This window comes from Marmota monax, unplaced genomic scaffold (genome assembly GCF_021218885.2).
Source record: "Marmota monax isolate L192 unplaced genomic scaffold, Marmota_monax_Labrador192_F-V1.1 WCK01_AAM20220418_F8-fsc00042, whole genome shotgun sequence".
Lineage (NCBI taxonomy): Eukaryota > Metazoa > Chordata > Mammalia > Rodentia > Sciuridae > Marmota > Marmota monax.
Window position 1 is genome coordinate 8,064,145 of NW_026693008.1, and position 17,508 is coordinate 8,081,652.

A 17,508-nucleotide genomic window follows, 5' to 3' on the forward strand; every position below is an offset into this window, starting at 1 on the left:
TACTATTATGATAAGAAAAGACAAATTTTAGTGTTGGTTTGCAGGCTGCAGGCATAGCTCAGTGGCAAGCACTTGCCTAGCATGCATAATAGGCCCTGGGTTCAATTCCCAGCATTGCAAAAAAAAAAAAAAAAAAAAAAACTTTGTCAGTTTGCTGCACATGAAATTTAAAACATGCCACTTGAAGGAATTCTGAGTGATAAGATAAGAATTGAGATTATCTGAGCTTGAATAAGAGCCTGATATGTTATCAATGACATGTGCAATCAATCACTCCTTTTCCTTGGTGAGGAACCTTTTGGTCCTTTTACTGCCCATCAGCACTTTTACTGTTCTGGGAAGACTAGGAAAACAAAAGATGAAAGTCAAGTCAATGAACTCTTCTATTTGTATTAAGGCTGGTAAAACATTTGGTGGGAACAAAGCTTGAAATTCTGGGTGGAAGTCAAGCTGCAGAAGTCCCTACTGGTTTTAATAATGGTTGGTCACCACAGAGTTGATTATACCTAAGTCAATTCTACCAAGCCTCAACATGCCAGTGTCCTCCTGAGTCACTATTCCAATTTCATAACCAACCATGTACGTGATGGCACACTGCACAGGCCATGGGGCCATACATCTCCTGGAAGATACAACTGCTGTGCTTATGGAAGACTTTGCCTTCCGTCCCTCAGCTTCTTTCATCTCCCAACAAAAGACCAAGGCTCAAGAGGGTAGATGCCTCAAGGTTGCAAAGCTTGTATGTGGTGAGAATAGACTGGATTGCAGGCCGACAGGCCTACCTCACACAGGGGTACAGCAGTTCCTACATTCTATGGCCTTGGGCAGAATGCTTTCATGTTATATACAGTCTTGTTCTGATGAATGGAGGTTATCTGGGCAGGCAGAACTGGTCTATCAAGTCAGAAGGAAGCTGAGAATGAAGAGCAGAGTAAGGACATGCAGCCAGGCCCGAGCACAAGAGTTAAGTATAGGGACACAGCTCTCTAAACACCACCTGACCACAGTCTCCTAACTTTAATATCCCCAAACTTTGCAGCCCAGCTCCTTCTTCATGAACACAAACTTCTGGGGTTGATTGGAAACCAGGTAGCACATAGAAATGACAAATGATTTTCTTTCAAATGTTAAGCAAGCCCTGCTATGCAAGAATAAGAAGCAGAGGGGCTGGGGATGTGGCTCAAGCGGTAGCACACTCGCCTGGCATGCGTGCGGCCCGGGTTCGATCCTCAGCACCACATACAAACAAAGATGTTGTGTCCGCCAAAAACTAAAAAATAAATATTAAAAAAAAAAAAAAGAATAAGAAGCAGAAAGGAGCATTTTTATATGAAGATGCCATAAGTGGACACCAGGTTTATGAGGAACTCAACAATTTGAATGGCAGTTAATTTCCGTTGTACAAAAGTGGAACAGGGTCCTTGAGGAGACTGTGTTGTTTCCACACCAAGTTCCTATTAAACTCTCCAAGGTACCAACTGTGGCTGCCCCTTATGGGGCTTCCTTCTTGTGCTTAACTGTTAAAACCATGCTACTCAAGAGACTGAATTTCAAATTCAAGGCCAGACCAGGCAACTTAGCAAGAACCTGTCTTAAAGCAAAAAGGGCTGGGATGTAGCTCAGTAGTAGAGTACTTGCCTAGCATGGCGAGGCCCTGGGTTCAATCCCCAGTGCCACAAACAAGCAAACAACACACACACACAGAAGTTCTAGGACTCAATGCTCACCAACTTGCTGGTCACAGAGCTCACAGGCCTCAGCCCCTCAGGCTTCCTCCACCAGTTTAGCCGTTTGAAGACAGCAGCCATCTAATTTGACATTCAATATGGTAGCCTCTAAGGCCAGGGGACCTCTGAGCTCTTGAAATGTAGCTAGTGAAAGGAAGTGAATTTTTAATTTTATTTAATTTAAAGTAGCCTAGTGGATATAGTATGAGGCAATGTAGTTATAGACTGTTTGCAGGTACTAACAGATATTTATGAAAATGAATGCATACTAAATAGTGTATTATGACTTGCTTTTTTCCCCACTTAATATAACATGGCTCTCTCTCCATATTAGTGCTTTTGAAGATTGTTATTTTTAATGTCTATATCTGTGCTGTCCAGTATACTAGTCATAAGCAATATATGGTTATCAAGTACCTGAAATGTGATTACTTCTGGTTGAAATATACTATAATTATAAAATACACATTACATTTTAAAAAAACTTTGACAAAATGAATGTGAATATAGCATCAATTTTATATTGATTTCATGTTGAAATAATATTTTGGATATACTGAATTAAACAGAATATATTAATTTCATTTTACTTTTTAAATGTGACTACTAGAAAATGCAAATAATATATATGGTTCACAATACCTCTTCACTGGACAGTGATTCTCTAAGGCCGCCACTGTGTGTGATGAATGAACTCCATTCCTATGCAGCCAAGCTGGGAGAATTTAGAAGGCAGCCACCCAAACCATTGTCTGACTCTGTGAGTCAGGGAACACCTCCACCTTGTCTTCTCCTGGGAGTAGGCATCATAGAGCCATTGAACAGGTCCATCAATCTGCAGACCCTGATAACAAATCACTTTGGATGGCTCACAACTTGTATTTTGATTCAAAGTTCACGAGTATAGTATGAACCTTCATCTGCCACTCCCAGCCCTAAGATCTTGAGCAAGTTATCCTTTCTGTACTTTATTTTCTTCAACTGAAAAACAGGGATAATAACAAAACCCAACTCAGAATTGGTATGAGGATCAAATGAAAATCTAAAAAGTCTGACAGTTTCTTACCAAGTTAAACATGTACTTAGCATGTCACCCAGAAACTCCATTTCCAGGTATTTACTTGGGAGAAATGAAAGTTTATGTCCACATGAAGACTTTACCCAAATGTTCATGGCAGCTCTATTCATAATTGTCCCCAACTAGAAACAACCCAAATGTCTACCAATGGATAAATGTCCATTCCACTGTAGTCCATCCCCCCCCAAAATGGAATACTACTTAGCAATAAAAAGAAACATGGATTGGCCTGGGACTATAGCTCAGTGGCAGAGCGCTTGCCTAGCATGCATGAGGCACCGGGTTTGATCCTCAGCACCACATAAAAATAAACAAATAAAATAAAGGCATTCTATCCATCTATAACTACAAAAAAATTTAAAAAGAAAGAAAGAAAGAAACATGGAGTTAGGTGTAGGGGTGCTTGCTTATAGTCCAGCTACTTGGGAGGCAGAGGCTGAAGATGGCTTGAGTCTGAGAGTTCAGGGCAAGACTGGGCAACATAGCAAGATCCTGTCCCTCAATCAATCAAACACAAAAACGTGGGGCTGGGGTTGTGGCTCAGTGGTACTGTACTTGCCTAGCATGTGTGAAGCACTGGGTTCAATTCTCAGCACCGCATATAAATTAATAAAATAAAGGTCCATTGACAACTAAAACAATATTTAAAAAAAAAAAAAACACAAAAACGTACAATATCTTGGAAGAATCTCATAGCTTTATGCTAATTAAAATAAGTCAGACACCAATGATTACATCCTTTAAGATTTCGTTTACTGATGACATTTTAGCAAAGATGAAACAATAGCAATAAAAAGCAGCGTAATAGTTGCCAAGGACCAGAGGAAAGGTACTGACTGCAAAATGATACCCAGAAAATATGTGCAGTTGAGCAAAATGTTACACAATAGGTATATACTTGTCAAAATTTATCAAACTATACACTAAAACTAATAAATTTTATTACATGTAAATTATACTTTGTATTAGTCGTCTTTGAATTGCTATGACAAAATACCTGGGAAAAACAACTTAAAGGAATAGATTCTTTTAGCTCATGGTTTCAGAAGTTTCAGTCTATGTTTGGCTGGCTCCATTATTTTGGATCTGAGGTGAGGTAGAACATCATGGAAGAAGGGTATGACAGGAAAAATTTGCTCACCTCATGACAGCCAGAAAATCAGAGAGAGAGAGAAGGAAGAAGGGGCCCCTGAGACCTACTTCCTCCAACCAGGCCTTACCTCCTACAGTTTGTACCACCTCATAATAATGCTATAAAAATATTAATCCATCCATGGACTAATCCATTGATGAGGTCAAAGCCCTCATGATCCGATCACTTCCTAAAAGCCACACTTCTGAACATTGCTGCACTGGGGACCAAGCCTTTAATACGTCAGACTCTGGGGAACACAACAGATTCAAACCATAACATACTTCAATGAGGCTGACCCAAAAGAGAGAAATAGAGGGAGCGAAAATTAGACTATTGTAACTAGGGCTTGGCACAATAGTAAGAGTTTAAACAATGTTCGCTGTTAGGACAAGTGGCACTCTTTTTTCAGTATTATTCAAAATGTCTAAAGCCAAACTTGGACTCATCATGTTCCTTGCAAGACCAGTTACCATCTTAGTGCCTCTGTGCCCCTCGTGGTCTCTACTTGGCACTTTTCTTCTCTCCCTTCCTTCTCTTTCTCTTGCCATGAACCTGAGATGTGGTCTTTCTAACTCCAGGGCTTCATTATCAGAAGGGACTCTCCTCTTCCCTTCCTCCATCCTTCTAGCCACACCCTATACACCAGCAACAAAGAGCTGTTTAAAACTCTACTTTCACATGCCACACACCTGCTCAACACCCCTCATTGCTGTTTGGGTCCCCTTAGCCTGGCATCCAAGAGGCCCCACAATTGGCCATACTTGCCCTTTTTTCATCTTTTACCCTAGACTAGAATTTTGTAAAATAAACCCTTTTAAAATGAATGAACAAACACAGACAGGGACCAAGTCTATCCTGTTTAGACCTTCATCCCAAGTACTGAATGCCTAGAACCCAAGGCATACTCCCAGCATGTTCTGGAAAAACCCAGTTCTGCTGCATAAGAACAAGCCAAACGTGGAAGGAAATAAGAGACTGAAGAAAGAGGCCAACAGAGCTAAGATTGCATGAAGTGTAATTTATTAGGCACTTATGGACAGAAGTATGTCTTGGGCAGCAGCAAAACAGGAGGATTCCATACCCAAGGCAGGAAGGAGGTGTTTATATATGTAGCTAGATGAAGGTGGGCTGTGGCCAAATGGAAGATCCCTGGCCTTTATCAAAAACTCTTTAAAAAGCTGTAATCCCAGTGACTCAAGAGGCTGAGGCAGGAAGTCTGCAAGTTTAAGGCCAGCCTAGGCAGTTTAACAAGATCTTGTCTCAATATTTAAAAAAAGAAAAAGGACTGGGGATGTAGCTCAGTGGTGGAGCACCCCTGGATTCAATCCCCCATACCATATTAAAAAAAGAAAAGAAACTATTAACATAGGGCTGGGAAGGTGGCTGAGTGGTAAAGAGCTTGCCTTAGCATGCACAAGGCCTTGGGCTTGATCTCCTGCATTGTAAAAAAAAAAAAAAAAAAAAAAAAGAAGAAGAAAGAAAGAAACAAACAAACAAACCTACTAAGATGCCCAAGGTCAGTTAAGAAAGTCTGTGAGTCAGTGGTCAGTCAGCATAGCTAACTATCTCAACAACTTTGTCCTATAGGGTTTGGGACAAGTGCCAGGGTTACCTGGCAGGCAAAATGGCAGTTATAACCAAGATGACTGTAGTCCTGTCAAACTGGATCCCACACAGCAGTGTCTGCTGAAGGAGCTCCTGAAGTCTACAAATACAACCTTGGCTGCAAAGAACAGAATCATTATTCTTCAGTGTTTTTACATTGAGATCCTTCTGGTGAGTTAGTGAATGATGACAAGTACCACTCCTTTTTAGTATCATTCAAAATGTCTAAAGCCAAACTTTAAAGTTTAGAATAGTGTAAACCAGTAGAGGCTTTGCTAGATGTTTCAGGATTGCTGTCTTCTCTGAAATAGCCTTTCCTCATTTCCTAAGCCTTGGGAGGACCTCACCCTTTCTCCCTCTCCCATATGCCCCCCTCATTCTCCCAGGCAGAGCAGCCCTCTCAGTGTCTTACTTGGCCTTTGGTTTATGTGTTCGCTACCTCCACCAGGATGTCAGCCTCCTGCCTCATTCATCTTGATACACAGCACAGTGCCTGGCACCCAGAAGATTCTTGTTTTTGTAAATGTTCCAGAGGTCCAACGTATATGCACCCATGTTGGAACCCCTCCAGGGGTGAGGAAAAGCCAGGAGGGGAAGAGCAGAAACAGGCTAGGAGCTGCCTAGCTTCAGACCAGGCCCCTGGCACCTCACAGCCGCCCACTTGTCCCTTCCACTGCCTCTGAACACTGACAGCCAACTCTGCCTCCAGGCAGGAGAGTAAGGAGACTGTGCTGCATCTCCAGGAGCCTGGCTGTCAAAACGTGTTCCTCCAGGGTAAACAGGTAAAGGCAGGTGTTGGGGGTGGGGGTAGGAGTAGGGTGGGTAGTTGTTCTTTGAGATGTGACTGATCTTTTTTGCCATTTACTAGCAAAGTAGTCACAGGTGATAGTAAGACAAACTTTTAAAAAATTTAACTTCCCCTTTTCCACTCAACATACTTGAGTGCCAAAAAATGCACAAGACACTGAGCCAGTGCCCTGACATGTACAGAGGTAACCGTGGACATGGGCTAGCCTCTCTTCGAATGTTCCAGCTATATGAGCCTATTAATCAGCAACCCTAACATACTCTTACCATCCCGCCTTACAGATGGACAAACTGAGGCTGGAGGGATTAAGCAATATGTCCAAAGTCATTCTGCCTCTCTCCTCATGTTATTTACAGTTTGCACCTGTGGAGGGGGGCATAAATAGAAAACAGGGTAGTAAGAAATAATAGGTATATAAAATGCATGTGTCTATAGAGAGGAAATTTGAGGAAGGAAAATTATGTGTGACTTGATAGGTTAAGAGGTGAAGTAGCAAGACCCAGGAAGGGTGTCCTGAGTTGTATCTTGAATACCTGCATTCATTCAATGACTTCATTTATTCAACATATATTTGTGTTGGATGCTTATTATCCATGTGCCAGGGACTGTTTTAGTTTAAAATTAAATGAAAATAGCAATATGTAAACAAGAAAGGCTGGACTTAGAGTAAAAAAATAACCTTCAAGAGAAAAACATGGAGAGAGGCAGAACGAACTGCCCATGCCCTTTCCCATGGGAAGGGGGAGGGAAGACCTCCAGAGGCACCTCTCTACCCTCAGCAGTAACCTCAGAGCCACCAGAGGAGGGACAGTTCACCACTGCAAGCCTATAGCCAACGCCAGTGCCATCAGAGAGCATGAGCTTCAGAAGTGTCTGCAGAATCCAAGAGGACAACTAGTGAACTTGATCTACAGGGTCACATAGGAATGCTTAGGGCCTGGCGAGGGGCGTCCCAGCTACTCCAGGTACTCTGGTGGGCCAGTGGGCTGCGTGCTGGCCAGACCGTGAGCCTTACACTAGAGGTCGGTGTGAGCGGGGCCCACTTCCAGTTTCATTTCCCTTGGCTTGGGCAAAGAGGAAAAGTGTGTAGGGCTAAAGTGCAATGTGTCCCCTGGGGGAGGGTAGACTCACGAGGAAAAAGGCACTGCATGAACAAGATTGTTTCCCCTTTCACCTCTACAAGTGTTTTGTTTTGTGCTTAACCATTGAGCCACATCCCCAGCCCTTTTTATTTTTTACTTACAGACAGGGTCTCACTGAGTTAAGTTGCTTAGGGCCTTGCTAAGTTGCTAAGGCTGGCTTTGAACTTGTGATAATCAATCCTCCTGCCACAGCCTCCTAAGCCTCTGGGATTACAGGCATGCACCACTGTACCCAGCTCTATGAGTGTTTCTTAGACATTTCGAGATCCAGGATTCTCCTATAACCAATACTCCATTCATTCCCTCCCCTACCCGCAGAAGAAAGCCTCAAATGAAAAAATAAGTAGAGATGACCTATTGCTGATGAGCCACATCAAAGAAATGTGGGCAGACTTGTTTAAATATTATAAACAGAGGTGCTATGACAAGCAGGTGGAGCAAGGAGAGGGCACACATACCCTGTTTCCAGTCCAGAGCCCTTTGCCCTCTCCAGGGCCACTGTAGAAGTCACCAGAGCACACACACTGAAATGAACCAAGCAAGCTGCAAACTAAAGCAATTTGTTTTTTGCCCACAGGACATAATCCATCTATTGTTCTAAGTATATTGTGGTTTCCTTTCTTCCTTTTTTTCCGGCGATACTAGAAATTTGGAAATTGAACCTGGGACGCTCCACTTCTGAGTTGAGTAACATCCTCTTCCCTAGGCTCCCCATCCTTTTATTTGTTTTATTTATTTATTTATTTTTTAATTTTGAGATAGGGTCTACTAAATTGCTGCAACTAGCCTCAAACAAATCCTCCTGCTCCAGTCTCCCAAGTAATTGGGATTACAGGCATGTGCCACTGTACCCAGCTGGTTTTCTTTTCTTTCTTTTTTTTTTCCCTCAGTGCTGGGGACTGAATTCAGGGCCTCACACAAGCTCACCAAGCACTCTACCACTGAGCTACATCCCCAGCCCCAGTGGATTTTCCTAAAGTAGGGTACGTGTGGTAGTTAGCAGAATACTTTTTTTTTTTTTTTTTTTTTTTTGGTGCACGCACCTCACCAACTAAAATAAGTTAATTCTCCAAGTTCACAGTTTTTTAAAAATTTCTAACTGTGATGCTTACCCTAAGATCCATAGGTTGGTGAGGTTCTGAGAAGGTATACAGACAGATATGTGTTTATGGAGAGCAGTTGTCCCTCTGATGAGATTCTTAAAGGAGTTGGACTCAAAGAGTTGAAGAACTTGTTTTGAGATTATATTTTGAGTTTAATTAACATCTTGGAAGGTTATAAAATTTTCCAGGGTGATGGCTGAGGGGTGCTGGGCTTCTTTGGGGATAATGAAAATGTTCTGAGATTGTGGTGATCTATAGCTCTGTTAAATATACTAAAAGCTACTGAATTGTACACTTTGGGTGGATTGTATGGTACATGAATCAGAAAGCTAGTACCAAAAACAAAACAAACACTTTTCCCAGAAGACTCTTGTTACTGCATACATTCCCCAACTTAACAGATAGCTATACTAATAATTAGAAAAGCACCCTCTTAGCCACCAAGAAATAATTACTTAATTATTTGAAGACATCAAAGGCATTTAGGACTTCCTTTAGCTTTCAACTATGCTCTTTCAGGAGGCAGGAGGAAATACTTGATATCTTAATCTTCAGCTAGAAATGGCCAGACTTCCCCCAAGAATGGTCATCAGCAAGGTCAGCCAGAGACTACATGGTCAGTCTCCACAAATGCTTCCCCTCCTGAGGTCTAGGTATTTTCCTGAGATAAAGCACTGTCCCCTAGGACCAGTCAAGTTTCAAAAGGCAAGTGAAGGTTCATTGTCCTCTCCTTTGAAGAGATGTCATATCTTTGTCTCTCCCACTATGTGCCTGGTACTCACAAAAGAAGTCACTAAGAATGACTTTCAGGTTAGGAGAAAAACCATGGAGTTTATTACTCCCTCCCCCATATCCCCCTAACACTTCAGCATTTATGACTTCCAAAACAATCTTCAGGTGCAGCTCCCCCTTTCCCAGGATGCCCAAAGTGGAAACATAAAGAGCTTCAGCCTGCAAGGTGGCGCATGCCTGTAACCCCAGCAGCTTGGGAGGCTGAGACTGGAGTTCAAAGCCAGCCTTAGCAACTGATCTGGAGTTCAAACCAACCTCAGCAACTTATCCAGGCCCTAAGCAACTCAACAAGATCCTGTTTCAAAATAAAATATTTTAAAAGGGCTGGGGAGGGGCTGGAGTGGTGGCTCAGTGGTAGAGTGCACGCCTAGCATGCATGAGGCACTGGGTTCGATCCTTGGCACCACATAAAAACAAGCTAATGTATCCACCTAAAACTAAAGATACATAAATAAATAAATAAATAAATATTTTTTTAAAAAAAAATAAATAAATAAAAGGGCTGGGGATTTGGCTCAGTGGTTAAATGCCCCTGGGTTCAATCCCTTTTACCAAATAAATAAATAAATAGCTTAATTTCATATGAGGCCACTCAAAAATCTCTCAAAGCTTGAGCTGAGCATTTGTTTTACTTGCTTCAAATGAACCCATTTAAACCTTACCAATAATTTATATATTGAACAATCACAATCCATATGGAAGGCATGGCTATTTCTGCAGCTGGAAGGTAGACAAAACACGTTAACTATCTTTTCATCTAAAATAAATTCCAGCCCCAGAATCCTACATTTCCTCCTAGTAACTACAGCAAGTTTCTTATTTGTATTTCTATTATAGGAAAACTTTCTCATGGGATAATCTTCAAAAGAGATGATATATGAGGACTGAGTATCACCAGCCCCTAAATCAGGCGGCAAAACACTGACTTCTTCAAAAGAAAGCAATTACTTATGATCTCTAAATGAACTAATTACCAGTCTCTAAAAGTTTTTAACTAGGGCTTTCTGACTGCATTCATTAAGGTTTCTAGGACAACTAGGCCAAAATACATAACCAGTATGAGTGATTAGAGTCCCAGAAAATAACTGCTATTATTACCTTAGAATAATGGGTAGAAGTGTTGCCAAGTTAGCTGCCATATAGTCTGCAATAGTCTATGCAATCATCTTCAAAGAAAAAAAATCTAAATTGTTCAGTATAACAAGGAATTCTAAAGGAACTGCCCAAAAGGAAGCCCAGATAGATTCTGATACTGAGTTTTGGGTTATCCTAATATTTCAGGCTCTGAAGAAAATGATACCATTTAATTTGGCATCATTTTCGAATAGGTATTTTGGTGCTATATGAATAAAGCTTAAAAGACAATTTCAAAGAAGGGTCACCAATTAAGAAGCCAAACCGCAAAAAAACAAGTCATAAAAAGAATTCCAAATCCACCTGTGTTATGACAGGCAAAGATCCTGGTTGACTTGTATACACCTTGGAAAACAAAAGACCTCCAAATCTTGCCGGTGGCACAGGCCTATAACCCCAACAGCTTGGGAGGCTGAGACAGGAGATCGTTGAGTTCAAAGCCAGCCTCAGCAAAAGGCAAGGCACTAAACAATTCAGTGAGACCCTGTTCTAAATAAAATACAAAATAGGACTGGGGGCTCAGTGGTTGAGTGGCCCTGAGTTCAATCCCTGGTACCAAAAAAAAGAAAAAAAAAAGACCTCCAAATCTGATAGAACAAAAACTCCATGAGAGCAGGTCTATTTCACAGGCCGATTCTCTCTGTTGAATGAATGTTGTTGCATAAATAAACCATGAAGAAATAGTTTCGCAAAAATCAAAAGTTCAAGGACAGATCCATTTCATAAAGATTTTTAACGTGTAATATTATCTTTTCCACGGATTTAAAAACATGTTCTGTTATGCCTCAAATATCCCTAAAATTATCTTTTGTTTCTCAAGAACAAAATGCACCCAATGCAGAGTAAATGGGCCCTGATCCAGATGAACCTCACAGAAGAATATTTAAAGAGAAAAAAACTGAGATGAAAAGCTATCCACATTGTGGAGTGCCAACCAGCAAAAAGCCGATCTGCACATTTGATAACAATCCTCTCCAGAACTGTCAGTTTCCTTTGGTTTCTATTTCAGTGAGGTTAGCATTTTTTGAGGCTATTGACTTAAGTTTTCCCTTTCATGTAGCTAAGAATTCTTATTTCCCTTGTCTTCTCTTATTTCTCCCAAACTTTCTCCTAACTCACCCATATAGCTTTTAACCAGAATTCCTTTTTTTAGAAAACCTTCCCCCTTCTTCTGACTCCAGACAGAAAGCATCCTGTCCCCAAACACTGGCCTTTCTGGTTTTATGGAAGCTTCATTTTCTTGCAGAAGAAGCCTAGTCTATTTCTTATAGCTAAATTCATTGTGCGCCATAAAAAAGAGAATAAAATCATTCAGGCACTGAATCACCTATCAACACGCACTTGGTCAGTTGCTCAACCCAATGTGCTTTTTCTGGTAGTGACCTTGTGTTCCCTTCATCCTTCTGGTGTCTGTATTTTCCCCAGAGAATTTTTCCCTCCCAAGTTCATAAATCCTACATCAGATGTGCTCTAAAATTTTCAGTTAGAAATTGTTTCCTAAGGCAAAACAAGATTGCGAGATGAAAGGAACTATGGCCAGAAAGGAGCTTACTTGGAATAATGTACTCTAAAGTGTTTAACTCTTTGCACATACATTATCAGAGAATGAAGAGATGAAAAAAGGGAGGAAGGCACTTTACAAATACTTCAAGAAGATTATTTCATTTGATCTTCCCACCATAGTCAAGGGCAGCTATGTATTTCTCTCATGACAAAACTAATCACCAAAAATGTTTCAGTGAGTCGGATGCGGTGGCACTCGCCTGTCATCCCTGCGATTCTGGAGGCCTAGACAGGAGGATCACAAGTTCAAAGCCAGCCTCAGCAACTTAGTGAAGCCCTAAGCAACTTAGGGAGACTCTGTCTCAAAATAAAAAATAAAAATAACTAGGGATGTGACTCAGTGGTCAAGAACCCCTGGAATTCAATCTCAGGTACAAAAAAAAAATTTTTTTTTTCAGTGATTTGCCCAACCAATGTCACATGACTAGCAAGTATCATCCCAGCATCCCAGACCTGTACTAAGGCCTTGCCTCTCCCAACCCAAAGGATGTTCACTACTATATATTCCCTCATATATTTCTATCTATGGCCAAGGAGCAATTTCCTAGAGATTCAGTATTTGAAAGAGAAGTTAGACCTCTGACCTTTGAGACATATCTCCCTTCAGCTAACAAGGTGGAAAGCCATTTTCACTCTTTCCAGAAAGCATTGCTTTTCTCTTTTACATACCACTTTTAACTACTGCTTCTTTCCCAATAATTTCCAACTATTCTTGTTTTAAAGGGACTTACTCATAAGACACTAATAGTCCAAAAAGTTTGCATCAGCATATGATTTTCTCAATAAAGTTGAGAGCTGATGCAACATTTCTTAGTCTCAAACTTTATAGCTAAAATGACAAGAACACAGAATAGTCAAAAATTACGCAAGACAATGCTACTTTTTTCTTTTTTAAACTCTACAACATCTGCCTCTATGGGTCTCCTGTGAGTCATTGTCTTTTGTGTTCAGTCATAATTACAAGAACTGCCATTTTCTACCCTAAATTATTTTGTCTTTTAAAGAAAAACTCTGCAATAAAAATGGGGAAAAAAAATTTTTCAATGCCTGGCTAAAGTACTAACTTCTATGTTAACAATTTACACAAATAGGAATAGGCAAGTAAGGTTGCAACTCATTTATTTATTCATTAAAAAGAAAAAACTCACATGTGAAATCCTATCTACATACCAGGGGCTGGGAGTCCAAAGTGAAAAAGAATTGTCCCTCTTACAGCCTGGTGGAAAAGAAAAGCAGTAATCACTGAATAAAATGATGATGTGATGGTGAGCACATAGGGCAGTGCCATCAAGAAATGCTTTCATAGGTGGGGCAGTGGCACCCGCCTATAATCCAATGACTCAGGAGGCTGAGGCAGTGGGATAGAGTTCAAAGCCAGCCTCAGCAACAACGAGGTACTAAGCAACTCAGTGAGACCCTTCTCTAAATAAAATATAAAAACAGGTTGAGGATGTGGCTCAGTGGTTGAGTGCCCCTGGGTTCAATCCTGGGTACCAAAAAAAGAAAAAAGAAAAAGAAATGCTTCCTGAAGGAAGTGGTCAATGAGCATTTACAAGCATCTCTTTATTTTTAATATAAAATAGACTTCAAAGACTCAACTCTATTGAGAGGCTATAAGATTTATTTGCCAATAGTCAAGTCAGAAATGTAATTGAAGAGCAGAATTATTACTGTGACCCTGCCCTAAATTTCAACCCTCAATACTCCCTTACACCAAGTTACAAGTTTCACAAATCCAATTGTCTATGGTGCCTGTCCACATGGCTGGAGAATAGAATTAAAGATAAGCACAATGAAATAAAATGCACTTTTTAAAAAAATTTTTTATATATTTATTTATTTATTTTTAGTTGTTGTAGTTGGAAACAATACCTTTATTTTGTTTATTTATTTTTATGTGGTGCTGGGGTTCGAACCAGGGCCTTGCACATGCTAGGTGAGTGCTCTACTGCTGAGCCACAACCCCAGCCCCAATAAAATGCACTTTTTAGAAAGATAATCATTTTTCCAAACTGGAAATGAACTCTTTGAACAATCCAAGGCCTACAAAGCATGGCTGTCGGAAGAGGAAACTGAGGTTCAAAAAAGTCCCACTTTAATACAAGAGAAATGAAAGGTCTCTTTGAACACCAGAAGAGCTTTGAACAAAAAGAGAAACAGAAGGCTATTGTGGGGCTTTAGCCTCCAGATGATGAACCTCCAAACACACTGCAATAGTAAACAACAAGCCTCTGAGCTGGAATCTGATTTGGTGGCCTGACAAAACATTACAATTTATAGAATCTGTCTCTCCCCATTCATTATTTCCCAAGGTCCCGCTGGCAGGCAACAACTCCCGAGGTTTTTTTTGCTGGTACCTGGGTTTATTGCTTGTAAATCATAATGCATAGTATGACTTTAAAAAAAAAAAAAGGCACAGGCAAATGAAAACAACCATGGCTTTAAAGCCCCATAAAAGACAGTATATGTAACAGAAATGAACAGTGCCTGGGTTTACTACGAGGATCTTACTCTTTCATGCAACTCCAGAGCATCTTAAATGCAAATGAATTCTACCATTGCCCACTGCCGAGCAGGTCCGTGGAGGGAAGGAGCACGTTCCTACACCTGCCTCCGCAGGACCCCTGACTGCTTCCCTCACCATTTCCCTGGCCAAGGCCAAGCAGCTGACCTGCACCTGGGGCTGAGGACCCCAGCCATTTTCTCTCTGCAGTCCCCTAAGTAGGCTTCAGTCCCCTGAAGTCACACTTCCATTGGGCCCGGCATACCCTCATCCCCACCACCCAGACCCCCGGCTGGAAGGAGGGAACCCAGTGGCCCCGACGAGAAGGCTGGCGGCGGGCTGAGAGGGGCCGAACGGTCCCTTCACTATTGCCCCGGGAGGCGTCCCGGGACCGGGGTCCCACCACCTCGCCTGCTCCGAGTCCTTCCCCGGACGCCGCCGGGCTCCTCCCACCCCTCGGCCCGGGCGCCGCGGTCCCCGCCCTCGGCCGCTCCGGCCTCCGCGTCCGCCTGGGCCCGGGGGCCCTGCAGACCCGCCGCCACGCCCGAGCCCTCCGGGCCAGGGCCGCCCGCCGCCCGCCGGCTCCCTCCCAGGCCCGGGGCCGCCCGCCCGCCCGGCGGCCGCGCACCGTGTGGGACTGCAGGCTCTGGCTCGCCTCGATGGCTGCTGTCAGCGGCACCGTGTCGTCCAGCAGCACCTTGCCGGCCGGCGGCTTCTCCATGAAAGCCATCCCGCGCCGCCGGGCCGCCGCCGCCGCCGCCGCCGCCTCGGGTCGCGGGGCAGGAACCAGAGGCGCCACTCCCGCCGCCCGGCCCGCCGCAGCGCCGCTGCTGTCAACACGCGCCGCCCCACGCGCCGCCGCCTCCCGCCGCGCCTGCGGGTCCTAGCGCCGACCTGTCGCGGCGCCGTCGCTGTCATCCCCGGCCACCCTACGCGCCGCCGCCAGCCGCGGGGTCCTAGCGCCGATCTTCCATTGGCCGCCGGCCTGCACTCTGTGCTGCGCGGCGCAGGACTTAGGCTCTCTTTCACCTGACAGCCGCTGTCCACCCCCTGACGACCTCTGTCGTTGCCCTGGGGTTGGGTCTCCCAGCTATTCGTAGCTGCACAGCAGACCCCGGGACACAATATCCGAAGCTAACACCACCAGGGATCCTCAGATGCAAAGATAACTCACTCTATCATGAGCCCTAGAATTCAGGACACTTCAGGCCCAGAGACATCCAAACCAAGCCTGGTAGAATTGGGCTTTTCAGATGAGACCCTCAGAAGCTGGGGCTATCCGGCTTGAGACCCTTACAACTGGGCCTCTCCCAAACTACCATACACAAGAACCACAGGACCTAGAGCCTTCAAGTGAACCCTGTCTGAACCCTGGAGATCCAGAAACTTTATAAAACAAACTGTCTGATTCAGGTTTTACAGAGACCATTGAACCTGGATCTTCAGACAGGAGAACCTTGATTATACATATTGTTTCCTCACCAGATCTCAAACTTAAAAAAAAAAAAATTGTGGGGCAACCTTAAGTAACCAAATGGCCAAAATTGATGGCTTTGGGCACCAAGACCCAGTAGAGGAATATGTGAGAAAAGAAATCATCAGGCTTCATGATTTAGCCTCAAATGAGAACTATTTCCGCATCCCAATCGTGTCTCAATGTGTTTTAAAAGCAGTTTATTGGGCTGGGGTTGTGGCTCAGTGGTGGAGCACTTGCCTAGCATGTGTGAGGCACTGGGTTCAATTCTCAGCACCACCTATAAATAAAATAAAGGTTCTTTAACAACTAAAAATTATTTTTTAAAAAAGCACTTTATTAAAGCAAAACCACATATCATTTAGGGAGGACTCAACTTTTTATTTCCATTTCTTTATTTCAAGGCAAATGGATTATTGCCAGAATCACTGAAATCAAAATCTTGCTTACCATGATGGGATTGACCAAAACAAGTCTCTGCTTACATACTGCTGGTGGGGATATAAAGTGGCCAACCTGGAAGGTATTCATTCATTCAACCATTACTTTCTGAGTATCTACCATCTAATGGGCCCAGTGGCAGGTGTTGAGATTTAATAATACATATCAAGGACTTTAAAATGTTCTCCCTCTGTGACTCAGTATTCTGTGTGTAGGAAGGTCATATTATTTAAAAAAAAAAAAATTAAGGACAAATATCTGATATCCAATAAAGGATGAGACAAATGATGGTATACTCTTAAACTTTTTGCAATTTTAAAAATCATATTGGCGGGGGTGGTGCAGCTCAGTGACAGAGTATATGCACAAGGCCCTGGGTTCAATCCCCAGCACCCTACCCTATAAATCAGATTATTGAAGAAGAATAATCAGAGAAAGTACTCTTCATATATTAAGTAAATAAAGCAATATATGCACCTGTGTGACCCCAATATATTTACAGGAAAAACACTGAAAGGAAACACACAAAAATGTTTCCTCTAGATAGCAGAATCATGAGCTCTTTACACTTCTCCATATTTTCAAAATGTCTCCGATGAAAATATTTTATTTTTATGATTAGGGTCCAGTGCTCTCACAATCCACTGGTTCTGTAAAACAAATTTCTGAGAGTAAGGCTTCTCTGAATCCAGTCAGCTGGAGTTCAGCTCCATTTGCACTATACACTGTGCAAACACCCAATCCAATGCTGCAGTTAAAAAAACCCAACTTGATCACACACAAATAATTTCAGATACCCAAAGAAACTCATTTTGCAATTTTCAAATTAGATGTTTTCCAATTTAAGATTAAATGATTGAAATGTGATACTCTGGGCAGATATTCTTGTCAAATGATGGCAATAGTGCTTTTATTCAAAGTGTTATTTCAGGACTCTGGATGCTCAGTGCAAATGGATGACAAAATGAACAAAATTCTTTTCCTCTAATACTTTTTTAGGAGG

At 42.4% G+C, this 17,508-nt stretch overlaps 1 protein-coding gene across 8 annotated transcripts in view; it reads right to left on the reverse strand.

Annotated features, from left to right (window-relative positions):
- Positions 1-15,406, reverse strand: part of Pxk (PX domain containing serine/threonine kinase like) — a 75,631-nt gene extending 60,225 nt beyond the window's left edge. For 6 of the 8 annotated variants that reach the window (XM_058582102.1, XM_058582100.1, XM_058582101.1 and 3 more), the window contains exon 1: positions 15,219-15,406. In XM_058582102.1, coding sequence (XP_058438085.1) covers positions 15,219-15,320 — 102 coding nt within the window. In that variant the 5' untranslated portion in view covers positions 15,321-15,406. The remainder of the gene's footprint in view (positions 1-15,218) is intronic. The other 2 variants (XM_046452985.2, XM_046452984.2) reach the window with 1 other exon arrangement.
- Positions 15,407-17,508: the final 2,102 nt, after the last annotated feature.